The 22,458-nt window shown below is 37.5% G+C and overlaps 1 protein-coding gene across 2 annotated transcripts; it reads left to right on the forward strand.

Moving 5' to 3' along the window:
* Positions 1-772: 772 nt before the first annotated feature.
* On the forward strand, positions 773-22,170 carry N6AMT1 (N-6 adenine-specific DNA methyltransferase 1). 2 transcript variants are annotated; one of them, XM_063096810.1, is made up of 6 exons: positions 773-909; positions 3,316-3,402; positions 4,155-4,245; positions 8,518-8,601; positions 19,896-20,037; positions 21,042-22,170. In XM_063096810.1, exons 1-6 carry the CDS (start codon positions 776-778, stop codon positions 21,146-21,148), a joined length of 645 nt encoding a protein of 214 aa, XP_062952880.1. In that variant the 5' UTR covers positions 773-775; the 3' UTR covers positions 21,149-22,170. The 2 variants fall into 2 exon arrangements, with proteins under 2 accessions (XP_062952880.1, XP_062952890.1); XM_063096820.1 differs by lacking the exon at positions 8,518-8,601.
* Positions 22,171-22,458: the final 288 nt, after the last annotated feature.

Below are 22,458 nucleotides of genomic sequence, written 5' to 3' on the forward strand. Positions count from 1 at the left end.
TCAAATTTAAGAAACTAGATGTAAAATGTTTCACTGCAAAACAAATTTCAGAAATTGACTCAAAAAAAAGCAAATGCTTGAACAGTTTAATGACATAGATAATGCCCCAAAATGTCAGAGATTCATCCACTTAAAAAGGTACCATGCTGAACCAGTGTTATGAGTGAGTTATACTCAATGTTCCAAAAGTGTCACCTCATCCTGTGAGAATAGCTTAATTCTGATAAGACACAGGCGTAATCAGCATTCCAAATTCAGCAGTGTATTGAAAGAAAACTGCATCATCTTATTTGAGTAAGGTTTATAAAAAGAGTGCATTTATGATACAACATCAGGAAGGCAATTTTTGGAATAAGCTGTAGTAAAAAAATAAATTAAAAAATCTTAATCTTAAAGCCCAAGCCTTAAAGTTTAGCTGATGTAAAAAAAAAAAAATTAGTTATCATTATGTATTTTTTTCAATGCTTGTAAACTAGCAATACAAGAAAATGTCAAATTGTAATGAGGAAACATTCACCTTCAAAACCAACTGAGAATGCCACTGTAAGGTGCTATTTTATAAAACGAAATAAATTTAAATGTTCAAAAGAAACAGAATGTCAATAACTGCAGAGTATATAACTGTCTCCTTAGTATTCCACGAGCGTCTACAAATTTAGAATTAATACGCAAAGTGACACTACGCCCCAGAGCACCGGCCCCGCTTCCGGGCCCCCTCCCAAGCATGTGCGCATGCGCATTAGCGGCGCATGCGCCCAGGACGTAAAGGAGGAAGATGGCGGCCCCGTGCTTCCCCACGCCGCTGCATGGACACGTGGGCCGTGGCGCCTTCAGCAACGTGTACGAGCCTGCCGAGGACACGTTCCTGCTTCTGGACGCGCTCGAGGCAGCAGCGGCGGAGCTGGCGGGGTGCGAGGAGAACGAGGGTCCGGGCGGGGGAAGGCTTGCGTCCTGTAGATGCTGCGGCCGAGAGCCAGCGAACTGTCGCCGCCCTCGGCCCGAGGCGGCGGTGTGGGTTAACTTGAAAGCAGAACGCCGTAAATGAGGATTTTCCCGTGGATACACGTAGTGAGCGTTCCGGGGATCTGTCTTCTTTTGCCGAAGTGTTGCCTTGGGCTCATGAACTCCATGCTTTCTTACCACACTGTAATGTGTCCTTTCCTTTCAGCTGTTAATCTGAAGCACACATGCCACTAAGAGCGGCGATAGTATAACACATTTAGAAACAAAATAGTCCAGAAACTTATGAATATTAAAATTTTTAGTAATATTAATAAATATTTAGTAAATATTTTTAGTGGCATTATTTGATTTGCCCAGCCCAAAAAACACCCTCTAGCAACAGAAGGGCACAAAAATAAAGGTGGTGAGAGTGGGGAATTATTTTTAAACCCAGTCAATAGCTCTAGCAACAGCCATTAGCCACATGTGGCTACTAATTTTTCTATTAATTGTAAAGAATTTAAATAGTTACATGCAGCTTGCAGCCTACAGAAACTACCTCTACCACCTTATAACTATTAAAATTGATTTGTTGAAGTGCTCACCATAAATTTTAAATTAATAACAAAAAAAGAATACCTACATTGTAATTTTTTAATAAAAGGAATTTGGGTCGTTAGATTTATTTAAAAATGAAGACTTGAACTGGGTTTTCTCAAGATGAAACAAACAGCTGTCAGGGTTCAAAAATCTTATATTGTGTTTATTTGTCCTTCTTAAACTTGGTCATATTTTATTCCATGTATAAAATGCCCCAGCTCTTATTAAACTATTTTTCATTGGAGACGATGGAACTTTTGGATTTACTGGACTATAGAGGGGAACAGTACTGTTTTACAACTTGTCTTTTATTCTCAAGATATCCCAGAAAGATTTACAAGCACAAATTGTATTACAAAGTAGGCTGTAAATGGAGCTGATTTTGTTATAAAGTCTTGGATATTTCTAGTATTGGAATTCTAATTATTTATGAGACCATGATAGTTATTTTCAAAGAGAAGCCACCTGGTAAGATTCACAGCCCTTACCACCACATATTAAAGCCTTGTCAGATCAGATGTGTGGACTGCCTGGTTCCAAAAGTTAGAAACCCTTAGAGCTTGTTGGGTAATTATTTGGGGAGTTAAGTGCTAGAAAGTCCCCTAAATGCCATCAAATGGATCTTTGTAGAGGGGATAATTGGTACTTTTGATGCCTGTATAAGACTATAAGCAAGAAAATTAATTTAAAGGTATAATACAGTAGAATTAAGATTTTTATTATATTTAACAGCATTCTAAGATTATTATTGACGTTATAATATCAGATACTTACTTTCCCAATTCAGCATACAACTGTACAAGTACAAAACTTCTTTACTGCTCAAAATCTATTATCAGAATGGGGGACCTTTTTTCCCTAGGATATGCTGCAAGATTTATGAATGTTAGGTACTTAAAAATCATAGAGAAACTTCTGTCATAACTAAATTTTGTAATAATACTAACCCTATCATTTTAGGAAATACTGAACGAGGAAGGAGTTCCTTGTGAGAAGGGATGATGTCTTTCATGTTAATATTTCCAGGCTGGCTGGTTGGCTCGGTGTTATAACACCAAGGTCAAAGGGTTCAGATCCCCATACTGGCCAGCCAACAAAAAAGAAAAAAAAAAATGTACTGTAATTACTACAAGAAAATTCAAAAAGATTCAGTCACTGTATAGAATGGTAAAGTACCAAGTCACTTCTTAAGTCATATTGTTAAATAAACCATGTGCAACAAACAAAGAGAGTGGTCCTTGAATCCATGTACATGGTTATTAACACTCAGTTTTCAGGGGTTGTTTTAAAAATGTTGTTTTCAACATTGTATTTGGACTATGCATGTGTTTTTTTCCTCCATTGTATATACAGTACCACTAAAATCAATATAAAGTACTGGCCTTTTTAACATAAAAAAAAAAAAAAATTTCCAACCCTACATTAACATCATTCCCATACTTTTCATGTAATGTTTTGTTGAAATTAATTGAAAGCCACCTCTTGTAATATATAACATTTATGGACTTTAAATATATTACACCCACAATATTAGCAATTTTGAGTTATGCAATATTAAATAAGCATAAATAAGCATGATGTAGTTGTCAGAAATTATTTATAAATTTATATTTCCATGTATTTGCAGGTAAGTGCTGATGGTGGAGAAATATACATTGTAACGGGAACCAGCTGGTGATGTAAGGCTGTGCTCTAACCAACTGAGCTAACTGGCCAGCCTGCAGTGTATTTTAATACAACTGTACTAATATTTATTTTGTTGTGTCTTTTTAGAGTGGAAATATGCCTTGAAGTAGGGTCAGGGTCTGGTGTGGTATCTGCATTCCTGGCCTCTGTGATTGGTCCTCAAGCTTTATACATGTAAGTATATCATATTCATCCATATCTTCCACTGAAAGATTCACTATGAGTATGATTGCCTGAATGAAATAATTTTTATAAGTAGACAATATGTTATCTGATAGTGTTAAAGTATAGTAAGGACCCAGATTGCAAGTTGTGCTTTCCTAAAAATTATAACTTCATGTTCAAAACTGTTCCATCATACTGTGTAATTGTAGAAGCAGCATATTATTAGGTCATCTCTAAATTTGAATCTTTTCTTTCAGGTAAATAATGTGATTATCAGAACAAATTGAAAGTTACTTAAATTTCTTTCAAGAAAATTTGAGAATATAGACTAGTATGAATAAGAAAATAAAAATCACCAATAAATTTTACCACACAGGGTCAAAGTGTGTTTCCTTCAATTTTTTTCATTTCCTATGTTTATGTAATATTGTATTATGAGCATTTTTTATCAAAAGTTCCTTTTAAATTTCATTTTTGGTGGCTGCATAGTACTCCTTCATTGGCTGTATCATGATTTAATAAATTCCTTCAGATGTGTATGCATGTATGTGTATTCTACTCTTGGACATTATATCATATATAACAATCTTTTTTATCAGTATAACAAATTTTTGTTCTCTTTTTCTTTGCCATTATTAAAACATTCTATTTTTTTTTCCTAAATTTGCTCTTTGTAGAATTAATGGAACATTCCTTGAATTATTCAGTAACAGATTAGCCTTGTAAACATAAGATATAGTTTTTTCCTTTTCTGTTTATAGGTGCACTGATATCAACCCTGAGGCAGCAGCTTGTACCCTGGAGACAGCACGCTGTAACAAAGTCCACATTCAACCAGTAATTACAGATTTGGTGAGCTATTAATCTTTGTCCAATAATAATTTTCTCTTCAAATAAGTTAAGGTCAAGATGCTGTAGGTCAAAGAAACTTTAGTAATTAATTAACTTTTGACCCACTAAACAATATACCCTAAACAAAGTAACTCCTGACTGATAAAATCCATCTTCTCCACAAATAAAGGGAATTTATATTGGCTTGTATAGGTCAGTCATCTTTTTTTTTTTTTTTTTTTGTCTTTTCGTGACCGGCACTCAGCCAGTGAGTGCACCGGCCATTCCCACATAGGATCCGAACCCGCGGCGGGAGCGTCGCTGCCCAGCGCCGCACTCTCCCGAGTGCGCCACGGGCTCGGCCCCTGGGTCAGTCATCTTTTGATCAGAATTGACAGTGAACCCAATTCAGACTGGCTTAAATTTAAAAAGTGGATGGCTTCAGGCACAGCTAGCTTCAGGAACTCAAATGGTGTTACAGGAACCTTTTTTTTAGCATTGAACTTCTCTCTGATGGCTCTATTCCAAGGCAGTCTTTCCCTTCATGGTAATGAGATGTTTGTCTATATCTTATTTCTCAGCAACTCCCCAAGGAAAGAAACCCTTTTACTGTTACTCTAGTGAAAGCTCCAGAATGAATATTGTTTAGATTAACTTGGGTCACATGCCTATCTCTCAAAAAAAAAATCTCTCCTGTTGCCAAGTGGGATTGGAAAATGGAGATAACTGGCATCAACCTGGGACATAGTCCCAGCCAAGGAGCTGGGTTGGGATAAACCCTACCCAAGCCACTTGGATTGAGAGTAACAGGAGCTACAGCTTCCCCAACAAAAGTCAAGAAGATGTAATCAGAAGAAAGGGGGAATGGGTCCTGGGCAGGTAAAAACAGCAAATGACGACTACAGAGCCATTGTTTTAAGAAGTTAATATCATGCATTTTTAAGTTACTGTTGTTAAAATATTTTAGATTATACTAATAAGACTTGGATAATTCTAAATTGGTGGGTTTCTTTTTTTTTTTTTTTTTTTTTTTAGTTATAAATGTGAAATGACTTTTAAAGCAAAAATTATAATAGCATGTCTGAGGTGGACTTAAGAAATACAAAATGCTTTCTTTGCTCATTGCCCTGTAGTATTCTTACACTGATCAGGGTAAGTAGCTTTCCTGCTTTTTGAAATTTACAAATGATTTTGCAGCTTAGAAGGAAATAAGCCAAGGAAATAAATTCTTTTCATATTTCTAGAAGTTGTTATTGCTAATAAAAACTAGAGTATCAAGAAAGGTACTCAAGTGATTTAAATATCAATGTGGTGATTTTTAAAAATTTTTAATTCACTTCTTTAAGTCACATAGCTAATAAAATGATAAATCCAGAATTTAAGCACAGATCTTCGGAATCCAACTCTACAAGTCCCGTGGCTGTTTAGGACATGACTGATGATTGTCCAAGCCAGAATCAGTTCTTCGGTCGTTAAATTGACTGTGATACAGAATACTGACTCTTGGTAAAGAAATAAGCAAGAGGTAGGCATGAGCCTAGAGGTATAGTCAATTTACAAACTCTTTACACGTGCCTATATTCAGAAGACTAGGCATAGATTACCACAACTATCATACAAAACAAAATCGTTGTTTTGAATAGTTGAGTTTACCTGTTTTAAAAGTAGCACTTCATTGCATTTCATTTTTAGTTTTAGAAGACAGTTTTGTTTTGTTTTTTTAAAGATGACCAGTAAGGGGATCTTAACCCTTGACTTGGTGTTGTTAGCACCACGATCTCCCAAGTGAGCTAACTGGCCATCCATATATAGGGATCCGAAACCGTGGCCTTGGTGTTATCAGCACCACAGTCTCCCAATGAACCACGGGTTGGCCCTAGAAGACAGTTTTTTTAAAAAATATGTGTTACACATTTCCTTACATACTTAAAACCTACCAAATATAATTTTACCTTTTATTGATTCAGTCACTAATATGAATATCAATTATTAGTCTGTGCTATATATAATGATGACTAAGGCCTATTTGGGTGTATCTGCCTTTACACTAAATAGCTGTAGTTCGCAGAGATTTTTCAGTTTTTATTTTCTCTCCTCTTTAGTATTTTTTCATTTGCTTTATGTTGTCATATTCCACTACTACCTATTGATAGCACTTACTCTCTGCCTTCTTGTGTGCTTTGTGCTAGAAAACCAAACAACCAATTTACTTAGACTTGTATTTAAACTAAAAGTTAAGGGGCCCTGAATAAGTACCTCTCAAATGAATAAAGTCTATGGCTTTTGCTGTATGGGTTTAAAACTTCTTGCCAGAGGACCATTTTGCTGACTTCCCAATTCTTGAATATGTTCCAGGACTGTGAAACTATCTAAAAGCTGAATATGGATGGGTGAGGGATGCCTGAAATTAGACTTTATATCCTTTTCATAGCGACTTCCTTATTTAAATCCACTTTCTTTTTAACTCCAAGATTTTCTCATTTTTAATATCAATTTTTCCCTTTATTTAAAATGCAGTACTGCAATAATTATTACTATATAATACCTCAGGGACCATCGTAAACAGTTACAAACCAAATTCTTTTCTAGTTTCCTTATCCAACATCTGTGGAAAATTACATTTTGAATGTTGGGTTTTTTTTTTACAATTTGAAAAACTTAATTTTTTATGGAATTGAAAACAAAACTTCTGGTTATTTCAAATGTTTTTCTTCACTCCAGTGTTATTACTGGGGAAGACAGATTAGTCATCTTTCAACTCAGAGACAAGGCTACATCTGAATTACTTCCTCCAAAATGGTTATCTTTTCTCTTTTAAATGAGTAGAAAAAGAAAATTTGCCTCTGTCAACTTCTCTTCAAAGATACTACTTATGTATTTTCTTTGAACTGCAGAGTTAACAGGCTTATTAGGATGATAAAAATGAGATTGCTTGTAGAAACCTCGATAGAATAGAAATTCTAAGGCATTGTTTTATAGTAATATACATAACTAGCCCAGCGATATGTCCAATATTTAGGTGGTATGTCTGGGCATTAAATAACTTTGAATCACATAATGTAAAAGCTGTTACCCCTTTAAATCTCTTAGCCATTCTGATCACATTAAAGAGAAGTTCTCAGTTTGATGCTTTCCTTTAACACCTATTTAACACTTACAAATGCCACCTTAACTAAGAGAGGTCAGGCATGGATTATTCTGAGACTGATAACAATAACTATAACTTAATAACATTTTTTGTTTGTATTGCATTTATTCTTATGGTCATTTCTATTTCTAGAAAGTAATACTGATTTTCCACTTACAATAGTAATGTAAAATCTCCCTTTACAGCTAACTTATTTAATAAAGAAAGGTCCATTTAAAGACTATTTTCAGTAAATGATGATAGGTACCTGTGCAGATATAGGAAAACTTGTGAGAATGTGAATAAATAAAGTTTTGGACACTGCTTTGAGATATTTCAATATTCCATCTCAAGAAACAAGCTCAGAATTCATGGGTAAGAAAGAGTATAAGGTGATAATTGAATGAAATGGTTTTAGGGGTGAGAACTCACTCAGATACAGTGTCTTTACTTATGCCTGCGAAAGCATAGGATAACATCATCAAACATGATTTTTAAAATATTTATTTAACTCAGCCAGAGGAATACTTCAATACTTTGCCCTAAATGTACTTTCCATAGAAAATTGCACCCAGTTTAAAGATTTTCAAAATGCCAAACAATTGCTATTTTCAGTGTCTCTTCCTAGTATTTTCAACTCTTTCTTTCATTGATATCCAATTCTTTTAGCCAATACATTTGTAAGTAATTGAAGTATAAAGCAGAACATCCATCTTCTGATGTTTTCTGTTATTCAGATACGTTTTCTATAATCTCACAAAACATTTCTCTTAGTTACAGAAAAGAAATGTTTAAGTTAGCAGATAGAGCTGAAAAGTTGTGTCCAAATCTATGCAGAATACATGCTACAGAATTAGAGCTTGCCTCCTTCTTATTTCACCTTCTCAGAGTGAATTCAGAATATAGACATATGTGCTGTTCTGAAGAGCAAGAGGCTTTGCTAAACGTTTTATTTTTATTCTGATAAATTTTAATTTTTTATTTTTAGTTTAGTGCACATAATCTTTATCTGAATGAAAATGTAAAATATTTTATCTTCATTTCTGTCTAGAAGTGTGGGCCTCTAACACATTTTCTTTTTTAATATAGTATTTTAAAAGATTTATTTATTAATTATTTAATTCAGAATCCAGCTTAAAACTCTGACTGTTGTTGAATACATTTAGGTCAAAGGCTTGCTACCAAGATTGAAGGAAAAAGTTGATCTTCTGGTGTTTAATCCCCCGTATGTAGTGACTCCACCTGAAGAGGTAATACATGCAACAAAATTTTATAATTAATATTTTCAGCTACTTTGTCTCTAAAATCATATGAACTTTATCACATGACATCAGTCAGCTGCTGCTAACACAGACTGTTCTGATTTTACTTCTAATTGTCAGTATCGGGTACTATTGGTAGACATAGGAAAGGAATCTGTGACCCATATCTAGACCTAAAAAATCCCATCCAAGTTAGGCCATAGTGTTTAAATTCATATGTTCATGTTTATATGTGTATATCATATGAACATATACTATATATATTTATATACTTTATCACAAATAGCAGATTTGCAAAACAAAATATTTTTAATCAACCTTTAATTCATGTAGGAATTCCTTCTCAAAGTCCCAGGTTTCCTCCTTTTACAGTTACTACCCGAAAGTGGGAGGAGAGCAGGACCAATTCTTATTTCATGAGGGGAAAAGAAAGAATCTTGAAATATATATAATTTTTAAAATCTCAGTAATGAGTAGGTAAAACAGATTAATCTTTTCCCAGGAATGGTCAAGGCAGACAGAGTTAATAATGGATTAAGACTAGCTTTCCTTTAATTATTGTGCTTATTTTATTCTTTGATGATGATTCTCGGGCAAGGCCGATAAACGTTACATTCACCTCTCCACCGGGATGTGGAAGATCTATTTGGCTGCTATTACTACTAATGGCAGTTAAGCAATGAGAAAGCTTTTGCTGTACTGATATATGATCTCACATGAGAAGTAAGGAAGTCATTGTCATAAGGTGAACAGCAGTAGAGGGAAATGCGACTTAATAAAACTCTTTAGGAAGACACTATGGGAGTAAAGATCAAGAGTGATAAAAATGTTTCAGTCGGATAATTTCAGTCCTTGAGATCTAATTTAAGAAAATTATTCAACAGTAGAATAAAAATTGAAATTCACAAAAATAGGTTTATTGCATCTTTATTTATGATGACAAATAATGTGAACCTGTGTATGTAACAGAAGAGAAACAATAAAGTAAACATGGTCTGTCAGGTTTGGAAACTACCACGAAGGCTGACTAATGTATGAAGAGGGGTTCCTGGGAACATGGTGACCCAAATGGGCTTCCATTCTCCACGTCCCTAGCACTAACCTGTGTGCTTTTCCTAAGCCTGACAGTTGCTGGACATAGAGACGGTTGAGTGTAGGGAATGCCTTGGCTCTTTTGCAGTCCCAACGAAGAGAGCTACTGCCATGATTCCCATGACCTTAGCAATTAGCTAGAAAACGGGATCAAAATACAACAGAACAAAGATGTCCTGGAGCTTAAAAGCATGTTTTACTTAAAAAAAAAAAAAAAATGGTTCTCACAGAAGTAGAGAGTAGAATAATGGTTACAAGAGGCCGGGAGGAGAAGTAGTAGATTAATGGGTACCAAACTATGCTACCTACCCTAAGTAAATCATTGTGCACTATCTGCATGTATTGAAACAACACACTGTACACCACAAATATACAAGTAAATGTTAAAATTAATTAAATAAATAAGACCTAGAAGGCTTCGATAAAGATGTGCTTTACATCTCTCTTCCCCTCCTCCGAAAAAACAAAATATGTTTTATACAGTAAAACATTAGGAAATGAATGAAAAGAGAATCTGATCACTGTCAAAACCAGAACCAAATGGTCTGGAAGTCAAATGATAGAAATATTTCAGTGCACAGAGCATAAAAATACAGAGAAGAAAATCACAAAGGTAAAAGACACTTAGAGATTAGATCCAGGAGATACAATATATAAATACTAGGAGTTTTTGCTTATAAAAAGTTGTGGCTGTACTTACTAGTATATCAAGAAATATGAAATATGGTGCTATTAGTTTGTACCTGTGGTCTGTGAAAGATCAGGAGTGGACACAGCAGTTAGCCCAAGTAGCAGGCAAACAGAAGGACACCAAACATGACTGCTCCCTCATGAAGATGGGAACCTCCCTTCTGTGGCCTGTAAGGTGGTGGTTGGTGCCAGGCGATCTTCCTGGAGGGTCATATCTAGCGCAAGCAGATAAATATGGGTGAGCATCCCCCGGGAGTCATGTCACAGTAGAGTCCTAATCTGTTTTGGAGCAGAATGACAAGAGACAGGCCTGGCAGGGCTGTCGTCACCATGCATGCTGGCCACAGACCATCTTACCTGATGAAACATCCAGAGAATAGGCTCCACCAAAATAAGGTAGAAAACAAAGGAAGAAAACAACATGAGTCCCAGAAAAAGAGGGATTTCAACCCACAGAAGTAAAGGGAAGGAAAAGGAAAGAGAAATTTCCAGGAGGAAAGTCTCGATGAAAAACATATGAACTGATAAATTTCCTAATATGATTAACCTTGTGGAAAGTTATATTGAGAAACTTATGATAGGTATGAGAATAAACAGAATTAGATTCAAAGAAAATTAAGCAAATGGACACAGTGAATGCCCATCAGTAGCTAAATAAGATGTGATACTTTTCCACCAAAAATATTATACAGCCATTAAAAGAATGAATTAGAACTATACCAGATGACATGAAGAGATTTCCATTAGTCATTGTTAAGAAAAGCAAGATGCAGATAAGAATAGAGAGTATAATTATGTCTCTAAAATATGGATTCCCCCCAAAAAAAAATTCGTGTGTAGAAGATAGGGAAGAGGCAGACAAGCAGAACAGTAAAAGGGAAGAGTGCAGTTTTTTTAAAGCAGTTGTATGAATATATTTCTCTTCATAAAATTATATGTGTGTATAGTTATAAAGGAATTATTTTTTAATGGGGAAATATATATCATATTAAATGAATTAAAGCAGAAGGCATGATTGTTTTTTTTTAAATGACCGGTAAGGGGATCTTAACCCTTGACTTGGTGTTGTCAGCACCACGCTCAGCCAGTGAGCGAACCGGCCATCCTTATGTAGGATCCAAACCCGCAGCCTTGGTGTTATCAGCACCACATTCTCCTGAGTGAGCCACGGGCCGGCCCAGAAGGCATGATTGTACATAAATAATTGAAACTAAAAGTTGGACAAAGGCCATAGAAGGAAATAGGAAGAAAACAGTTGTGTCAGGGTTAAAGTAATTTTTGAGTGATTCCTTCAAAATATTCTTTAATTTTGAAAACAATATACAATGGGATCTAAAGATTTTTAATACTACATAAACTCTGATGGATTTTGTTTCTAGAATATGATTAGATTTTTTTTTTTCATTTATTTTTTTATTTTATTTTATTTTTTAATTTTATTTTGTCGATATACATTGTGGTTGATTATTGTTGCCCCTTACCAAAACCTCCCTCCCTCCTCCCTCTCCTCCCTCCCCCTCAACAATGTCCTTTCTCTTTGCTTGGCCTATCAACTTCAAGTAATTGTGGTTGTTATATCTTCTTCCCCCCCCCCCCCGGTTTTGTGTGCGTGTGTGTGTGTGTGTGTGTGTGAATTTATATATTAATTTTTATCTTCCACCAATAAGTGAGAACATGTGATATTTCTCTTTCTGTGCCTGACTCATTTCACTTAATATAATTCTCTCAAGGTCTATCCATGTTGTTGCAAATGGCAGTATTTCATTCGTTTTTATAGCTGAGTAGTATTCCATTGTGTAGCTGTACCACATTTTCTGTATCCACTCATCCGATGATGGACATTTGGGCTGGTTCCAACTCTTGGCTATTGTAAAGAGTGCTGCAGTGAACATTGGGGAACAGGTATACCTTCGACTTGATGATTTCCATTCCTCTGGGTATATTCCCAACAGTGAGATAGCTGTGTCGTATGGTAGATCTATCTGCAATTGTTTGAGGAACCTCCATACCATTTTCCATAGAGGCTGCACCATTTTGCAGTCCCACCAACAATGTATGAGAGTTCCTTTTTCTCCGCAACCTCGCCAGCATTTATCGTTCAGAGTCTTTTGGATTTTAGCCATCCTAACTGGGGTTGGATGGTATCTCAGTGTGGGTTTAATTTGCATTTCCCGGATGCTGAGTGATGTTGAGCATTTTTTCATATGTCTGTTGGCCATTTGTATATCTTCCTTAGAGAAATGCCTACTTAGCTCTTATGCCCATTTTTTAATTGGGTTGCTTGTTGTTTTCTTGTAAAGTTGTTTGAGTTCCTTATATATTCTGGATACTAATCCTTTGTCAGATGTATATTTTGCAAATATTTTCTCCCACTCTGTTGGTTGTCTTTTAACTCTGTTAATTGTTTCTTTTGCTGTGCAGAAGCTTTTTAGTTTGATATAATCCCATTTGTTTATTTTTCCTTTGGTTGCCCGTGCTTTTGGGGTCGTATTCATGAAGTCTGTGTCCAGTCCTATTTACTGAAGTGGTTCTCCTATGTTTTCTTTAAGAAGTTTCATTGTTTCAGGGTGTATATTTAAATCCTTAATCCATTTTGAGTTGATTTTAGTATATGGTGAGAGGTATGGGTCTAGTTTCATTCTCCTGCATATGGATATCCAGTTCTCCCAGCACCATTTGCTGAAGAGGCAGTCCCTTCCCCAGTGAATAGGCTTGGTGCCTTTGTCAAAGATCAGATGGCAGTAAGTGTGTGGGTTGATTTCTGGATTCGCTATTCCATTGATCAGTGTGTCTGTTTTTATGCCAGTGCCATACTGTTTTGGTTATTATAGCTTTGTAGTATAGCTTAAAGTCAGGTAGTGTTATGCCTCCAGCTTTATTTTTTTTGCTCAGCATTGCTTTGGCTATGTGTGGTCTTTCATTATTCCATATAAATGTCTGGATAGTTCTTTCCATTTCTGAGGAAAATGTCTTTGGAATTTTGATGGGGATTGCATTAAATTTGTATATCACTTTGGGTAGTATGGACATTTTCACTATGTTGATTCTTCCAATACAAGAGCATGGGATATCTTTCCATCTTCTTGTATCCTCTCTAATTTCTCTCAGCAGTAGTTTGTACTTCTCATTATAGAGATTTTTCACCTCCTTGGTTAACTCAATTCCTAAGTATTTTATTTTTTTGGTGGCTATTGTAAATGGGCAGGCTTTCTTGATTTCTCGTTCTGCATGTTCACTATTGGAGAAAAGAAATGCTACTGATTTTTGTGTGTTGATTTTGTATCCTGCTACTGTGCTGAAGTCATTTATCACCTCCAAGAGTTTTCTTGTAGAGGCTTTAGGCTGTTCAATATATAGGATCATGTCATCTGCAAACAGGGACAGTTTGACTTCATCTTTTCCAATCTGGATGCCCTTTATTTCCTTCTCTTCTCTGATTGCTCTGGCTAGTACTTCCAACACTGTGTTGAATAGGAGTGGTGAGAGTGGGCATCCTTGTCTAGTTCCTGTTCCTAAAGGAAAAGCTTTCAGCTTTTCCCCATTCAGGATGATATTGGCAGTGGGTTTGTCATATACGGCTTTAATTATGTTGAGATACTTTCCCTCTATACCTAACTAATAGAGGGTCTTTGTCATGAATGAGTGCTGAACTTTATCAAATGCTTTTTCAGCATCTATAGAGATGATCATATGGTCCTTGTGTTTGAGTTTATTAATATGGTGTATCACATTTATTGATTTGCGTATGTTGAACCAACCTTGCATCCCTGGGATGAATCCCACTTGATCGTGGTGAATAATTTTACGTATGTGTTGCTGTATTCTGTTTGCTAGTATTTTAGTGAGGATTTTTGCATCTCTATTCATTAAGGATATCGGCCTGTAGTTTTCTTTTTTGGTTATATCTTTACCTGGTTTTGGTATCAGGATGATGTTTGCTTCATAGAATGAGTTTGGGAGATTTGCGTCCGTTTCGGTCTTTTGGAATAGTTTGTAAAGAATCGGTGTCAATTCCTCTTTGAATGTTTGGTAGAATTCTGCTGTGAATCCCTCTGGTCCTGGGCTTTTCTTTGTTGGGAGCCTTCTGATAACAGCTTCAATCTCCTTTATTGTTATTGGTCTGTTCAAATTTTCTGTGTCTTCATGGCTCAGTTTTGGGAGCTTGTGTGTGTCCAGAAATTTATCCATTTCCTCCAGATTTTCAAACTTGTTGGTATATAGTTGTTTATAGTAGTCTCGAATGATTCCTTGTATTTCAGATGAATTAGTTGTAATATCGCCTTTTTCATTTCTAATTTTTGTTATTTGAATCTTCTCTCTTCTTTTTTTTGTTAGCTATGCTAATGGTTTGTCAATTTTATTTATCTTTTCAAAAAACCAACTTTTTGATTCATTGATCTTTTTTATTGTTTTGGGGGTTTCAATTTCATTCAGTTCTGCTCTGATCTTAATGATTTCTTTCCGTCTGCTAACTTTAGGTTTGGATTGTTCTTGTTTTACTAGTTCTTTAAGGTGAAGTGTTAGGTTGTTCACTTGCCATCTTTCCATTCTTCTGAGGTGTGCATTTAATGCAATAAATTTCCCCCTTAATACTGCTTTTGCAGTATCCCACAAGTTTTTGTAAGATGTATCATTATTTTCATTAGTTTCAATAAATTTTTTCATTTCCTGCTTGATTTCTTCTTGGACCCATATGTCATTAAGTAGAATGCTGTTTAATTTCCATGTGTTTGTATAGTTTCCAGAGTTTCGTTTGTTATTAATTTCTAGTTTTAATCCATTGTGGTCTGAGAAAATACATGGGATAATTCCAATTTTTTTGAACTTATTGAGACTTGATTTGTGACCTAATATGTGATCTATCCTGGAGAATGATCCATGTGCTGATGAGAAGAATGAATATTCTGAGGTTGTTGGATGGAATGTTCTGTAGATATCTGCCAAGTCCAATTGGTCTAGAGGATTGTTTAGATATTGTGTTTCTCTGCTGATTCTTTGCCTAGATGATCTGTCTAATATTGACAGTGGGGTGTTCAGGTCCCCTGCTATTATGATATTAGTGTCTATTTCCTTCTTTAGGTGTAATAGAGTTTGTTTTATAAATCTGGCTGCTCCAACATTGGGTGCGTACATATTTATGATTGTTATGTCTTCTTGATGGATTAGTCCTTTTATCATTAAGTAGTGTCCGTCATTGTCTCTTTCTATGGTTTTTAGTTTAAAGTCCATTTTGTCCGATATAAGATATAAGAATAGCTACTCCAGCTCGTTTTTCTTGTCTGTTTGCATGGTAAATCTTTTTCCATCCTTTCACTCTTAGTCTATGTGAATCTTTATGGGTCAGGTGGGTCTCTTGTAGGCAGCGTATAGTTGGGTCCTCCTTTTTAAACCGGTCAGCCAGTCTGTGTCTTTTGATTGGGGAATTTAAGCCTTTTACATTAAGAGTTGTTATTGAAAGGTGTTGATTTATTCCTAGCATTTTATTGGTTGTTTGGTTGTCTTAGGTGTCTTTTGTTCCTTGCTTTCTGATTTACCGTTTGGTTTCTGTGTTTGTTGTTCCTTAGGTTGTAGATAGAGTTTTTGTTTGTTTGTTTTCTCTTCATGAATGCCATTTTTATTATACTAGTGGGTTTTGATTTTTCTTGGGTTTTTATGGCAGTGGTAGTTATTTTTCAGGAACCAAACCCAGTACTCCCTTGAGGATTTCTTGTGAGGGTGGTCGTGTGGTAGTGAACTCCTGCAGTTTTTGTTTGTCTGAGAAATACACTATTTGCCCTTCATTTTGGAAGGATAGTCTTGCAGGGTAGAGTATTCTTGGCTGGCAATCTTTGTCTTTTAGTATTTTGAATATATCATCCCATTCCTTTCTAGCTTTTAGGGTTTGTGATGAAAAGTCTGATGTTAGCCTGATTGGGGCTCTCTTATAGGTGATTTGATGCTTCTCTCTTGCAGCTTTTAAGATTCTCTCTTTGTCTCTGAGTTTTGCCAATTTGACTATAACATGTCTTGGAGAAGGCCTTTTTGGGTTGAATACGTTTGGAGATCATTGAGCTTCCTGGATCTGAAGATCTGTGATTTTTCCTATACCTGGGAAGATTTCTGCCACTATTTTGTTGAATATGTTTTCAATGCAATCTCCATTTTCCTCCCCTTGTGGAATACCCATGACTCGGATATTTGAGTGCTTAAGGTTGTCTGATATCGCTCTCAGATTTTCTTCAATGTCTTTGATTCTTTTTTCTTCTTTTTTGTCTGCTTGTGTTATTTCAAACAGCCCATCTTCAAATTCAGAGGTTCTCTCTTCAACTTCGACGAGCCTGCTGGTTAAACTCTCCGTTGTTTTTTATTTCGCTGAATAACTTGTTCAGTTCGGCAAGTTCTGCTACATTTTTTTTAGGACATTGATTTCCTTGTACATTTCTTCTTTAAGGTCCTGTATACTTCTCCTCGTTTCATCATGATGTCTAGCTGAGTTTTCTTGTATCTCATTCAGTTTCCTTAGATTAGAATTATCACTCGAAATTCCTTGTCAGTCATTTCAAGGGTTTCTTGTTCCATAAGATCTCGAGTTTGAGATTTATTAATTTTTGGTGGTGTACTTTCTTGATTTTTTTGTATTTCTGGTATCCATTTTTTGATGTTTATTCATTGTGGCAGGGGGTTTCACAGTCCACTGGTTTGAGACTATTGACTAATAACTAAGATGTTGCTGTGGTTGCCAATTTGGTATGGCCACCTCCGTGACTGTTCAGTTGGCCTCTAGTGCCTTGTGTGTATGGTTGCCTCCTGTTTTGGGCCTCTCCGGGAAGCCACGTCTGTGGTCAGCTTGGACTCTGCTGGGCTGCTGGATCACGGGGCGGTACCGCAGGGTGTGTGGTCTCTGCTGAGCTTTCACTTCCCGTGCAGGACTTCTCCCTGTTCCGTGCGCTCTGGCCTGGGCTGCTGGATCATGCAGTGGCAGCCCCACAGGGTGTGTGGTTTCTGTCGAGTCTCCGCCTCCCTAGCTGGACGTCTCCCCGCTCTGTGCGCACTGGGCTGGGCTGGGACGTGTCTTCTGCAACCCTTGTCTATCAGCTGGGCCTTCAAGACCCTGCTCGGCACCGCCTTGCCCAGGAAGTCTACCAGGTTTCTGCTAGGCGCAGACGACCGGTCGCTCTGGGTGCCTTTGTAGCACTGTGTAGATCTTTCTCGGGACTTATCACCTTCCTCCTGGTATCGCGGTTATTTGTGTACTTGTCTTATCTCCCACACCAGAGCATGAGCTCCTCAGGGGAGGAGCCCGCAGCACACGGTTCACCTTTGAATCCCCCCGGCACGGACCAAGTCCGGTGCCTGCCCGCACGCAGTCAGCTCTCTGGCAGGTTCAAGCGAACTCGGGAACTCTCCGACCACACTATTCCTAACCAGAAATTGGTTAGGCGTTTTTCCGAACTGGTGGCCGCAGAGATGGTATCTGCCTCCCGGTAACAGGAAGTTTACCAGGGGCTGGAGCCCAGGGTGCAGTGGAGTGACAGTCGGCCCAGCCCGTACTTCCTTGCCTTCCCAAAGCCAGGGACGCCCCACGCCACCAGCCCTGCCAGAGAACCGTGGAGGGAATGTGAGGGGCAGCCAGCCCGCAGGTCCCGGGAAGCCCCGCGCTGGGGCAAGCAAGTGGGAAGACTCAGTGAGGAGCCGAGCCAGGCGGGAGCCGCCACCACCTGAGAAAATGGAGACAGCCCCGGGGCCGGTGGAAGCCGGAAGGGCATCTGCCCCCCGAGCAGGGCCGGGCCAGGGGTCACTCACAGGGCTTTGCCGGGCCGGGCGGCTCCTTCTCTGCCTCTGCGTCGTCACCGTCCCCTTCCCCGTCCCCGTCCGCCGCCACCTCAGGCTGCTCACTCGGTCCCGCGGCGTGGCTCGGGCGCTCCCAGGAATCTTCATTTATGCCGGCCTGAAACCTCGAATCCTGAATAGGGCAGCTGGCCGCCTTCAGCGCGGCCCCGGCCTCTGGTATCCTGGCAGCATCAACAGTGGCCCCGGTGCCGTGTTCCCTGTTTAGAGACTCACTTTTGCAGCTAAGAAACAGTTCTTTTCCTGTTCCATACTTCAAAGCTGTTGCCTGTAAACGAGGCAGCCTCTCCTGCCAAGGGCAAAGTGGTGGTCAGCCCCCATGACCGGCCACCAGCAGCTGTCCTCCCTTAAGAGACGGCAAGAGGAAGGTCCACAAGTTTCCCGGCTGCCTAAGGCCCAGTGGCCTCCTTTTCCACCTCAGCTACTCCGCGCCAACCGCCGCAGCCACCGCCATCTTAGGATCCGAAATATGATTACATTTTTAGAGGAAACATTCTTCAGTGTACCTTTATATAATAAATGGGTTCCTAAAAAAGGTCTATGTGTTTCATACTTTAAGTGATCTAGAAGAGAGCCAGATGCATTGGGACATTTTGAAACTTTGTTTCTGTACAGATCTCTTATAGTATAAGTTCTCCCTTCTGGCTTCTTTCTAATTCTTATATATTAAGTACAAGAATTACCCATGTCTCAATTTAAGCATTGTATTAATAGTAACAACTATTATTAAGCCCTTAATATGTGCAGGGCAGTGTCTCAAAACTTAAAATATACTGTCTCAGGCCAGCCTGTGGCTCACTCGGGAGAGTGTGGTGCTGATAACACCAAGGCCACGGGTTTGGATCCCATACAGGAATGGTCAGTTGGCTCACTGGGTGAGTATGGTGCTGATAACACCAAATCAAGGGTTAAGATCCCCTTACTGGTCAAAAAAAAAAAAAGAAAATATATATAAATATATATATATTGTCTCACTTATTCCTAACAGTGGATAAAAATAATGATACAAATAGAACTATTATTTTTCTAACTTTACAGATAAGAAACTAATTCACAAAGATTCGTAATTCACACAAGGTCACACAAACTAGAAAATGTGAAACTTACATTCAGCTTTACGGCCTCTTTGTCAGGAGTAAAATGCAAAATATATACTTGTTTGGTGATGTTACTTGTCAAAAAGATTCAGTGTGTGATCTACATGAAGCTCAATTTCATGGAGTACTACTATGCCATAAAAAAGAATGAAATTCTGCCAATATAGCAACGTGGATGAACTTAGAGAAAATTATGTTAAGTGAAATAAGCGAGGCACAAATAGAGAAATTCCACATGTCCTCACTCATAAGTGAGAGCTAAAAAAAAAATAGACAAATTTTATAAAGATAGATACAACAATCACAATAATACATTGAGCTTTCAAAAAGAGAGAACAGAACTGAGGTACCAGAGGTGGGGAAGAGGTAAGGCGGGCAGTTCGTGAGGAATTGGTAAAGGGCCACAAAAAATGATTGCATTGTATAATCTTGAATATACTAATTATCCTGATTTGAGCATCACATATTGCACACAGGTATTGATATTCAGCTGTGTACCCCACAGATATGTAAAATCAATTATGTTTCAATTTTGAAAAAAGAAAGAAAGAAAACAGTCTTTCTAATTGTTCATAGGTCGAAAATCACGGAATTGAGGCAGCTTGGGCTGGTGGCAGAAATGGTCGAGAAGTCATGGACAGATTCTTTCCACTGGTTTCAGATCTCCTTTCACCAAGAGGATTATTCTATTTAGTTACCATTAAAGACAACAATCCAGGTAATACAGATCAGTTTATCATTTAACTATTTACTGTGCAAAAATCAGAAGTGAGTAATATAAAAGACTATATAAAGTAGCTTGGAATGTTAATGAACTTAATCACTGACAACAGCTAATACAAATTCATGCTGAAAAAGGAAAGATTTTTAAGAGGTAAATTTTTCTGGTTTTAAAAAGTGTTGTCTTTTTGGGGGAAGTTTTCCCCCCATTCATAAACTAATATTTAAATACAAAATCCCTGATTTCTTCTAACACCTCACTCAATATTGTGAATTTTCTATCTACCCCTAGTCTTCATGCCCTTGACAATTCTATTTACTCTTTCGTTCATCTGAAGTTTTATCACGAAAGCTGTCTTATTGGATGGATTTTTATAGTTTGGTTTTCAGAGTACTTCGTAACTAAATTGACCATAATCTTTCTTCTCTTTTTGTATACACCTCCAGTTTGATTTTTATCTTATACCTTATGTCCTCAGCCCATTAGATTACATCATGATTACTAGTTATCTTTCTTTGGTAACTCCATTTTCTTAGTTCAGTCTTTAGTTTTATTTATTTGTAAAAAGAAGATTTTGCTTTTTTCAGTACAGCTGAAAGAAATAAGTTAAGTTCGTTTACTCTCACTGTGCAACTTCATTATTCAGTTTGTCCATACCTTCATTGACCTTTTTCATCCAAAGGAATGCTAAAGGGCAGAAAACCTGATGACTTGCTGCAATAAGAAGTACAATTAGTGTTTCTGTTGAGTCCAGAGTAGGCTGCCACTGCAGAGCAGGCCATTCAGTCTAATTAGAATCCTCAGTAACACTTTGAAAATACAGTGTGCTCCCATTTTTCTGAAGATTAAGTAAACTTTAATAGACATTTACTTGGTATACCTTGTTTTGTTAGGTGAATATAATTTGTAAAGTCTGTGTTTACCATCTTATTAAGCTGTTTAGTGACCATGCACATCACCAAATAATTTAATTGGATTTTACCTTTCAATTTTTATTTTAGAAGAGATTTTGAAAACAATGAAGACAAGAGGTCTTCAGGGGACTATTGCACTTTCCAGGCAAGCAGGCCGAGAAATCCTTTCAGTCCTCAAGTTTACCAAGTCCTAACATAAAGTGTGAGCTGACAGCTACTGGAAGCTGAATGCATTGAGCAAATTTTGAAACTGAAGTCATTCCTTGGTTAACAAGGAATTTTATCAGAAATTTGTCATAAAGAAAAAGGTAAAAGGTGAGGCATTTCCTTTCACCTGGGAATCAGGCCCAGAGAAATTTGCACAAGTGCAAGTTAATATGTATATTAAATTTATAATTTGCATTTTATATGTTATATTTAAGTTATAGGAAAGGATGTTTATTTCAGCATTACTTATAATAGCAAAATAATGCAATCCACCTAAATAGCCATCCTGAGGAGAGTAGATAAATAAATTACAGTATATACATTTCACTGAGCATGCAGCCATTAAACATGAGTCAAGTCTGCGTATACCTAGCCAGAGGGGTCCACGGTGTGCTATTGAGTGAAAAGATCAAGTTGCAAAACAGTGTTATCCTATATGTATATTTTTGGAAAACCAACAGAGAGGGTATGTTTGTATGTGTACATAAAAATGTCCCAGAAGATAAACAACAGGTGAATAAGGAACTTTTACTCCTCTGTGTTGGCATTTGCATTTACACAATAATAATGTTAGGACATTATTAAAAAATTGTTGTAAGCTTAACCAAGTGATGACTACAACTGCAGCTGCTGCACCTGATGTGGTTTCATTGCTTGAAAAAATTGACACATCCCCCGGTGCCTGCTACACAGCTGTTGATCTGGCAAATACCTTTTTCTCCATACCTGTCCATAAAGGCCCAGCAGAATCAGTTTGCTTTCAGCTGGCAAGGCCAGTAATGCACCTTCACTGTTGTATCCCAGGGATGTATCAACTCTCCAGCCCTATGTTACAATGTAGTTCACAGGGATCTCGATCGCCTTTCCCTTCCACAAGATATCACACTGATCCATTAGACTGGTGACATTATGCTGATTGGACCTAGTGAGGGAGTAGTAGTAACTAGTCTGGATTTATTGATAAGACATTTTCATGTCACAGGGTACGAAATAAATCTAACCAAACTTCTGGGGCCTTCTAACTCAGTGAAATTTGTAGAGGTCCGGTAGAATGGGGCATGTTGAGATATCCCTTCTAAGGTCAAGGATAAGTTGTTGCATATGGTAACAACTACTGTGATTAAATTAGGGATCTTGAGATGGGAAGATTATCCTGGACTATTTGTGTGGACCCTAAATGCAATCACTTGTATCCACAAAGAAGGAGGCAGAGGAAGATGCTGCCACATAAGAGGAGATGTGATTGATCATGGACGCAGAGATTGGAGTGATGTGGTCAGGAAATGCCAGCAGAAGT

Source organism: Cynocephalus volans, chromosome 1 (assembly GCF_027409185.1).
Source record: "Cynocephalus volans isolate mCynVol1 chromosome 1, mCynVol1.pri, whole genome shotgun sequence".
NCBI classification, from domain to species: domain Eukaryota; kingdom Metazoa; phylum Chordata; class Mammalia; order Dermoptera; family Cynocephalidae; genus Cynocephalus; species Cynocephalus volans.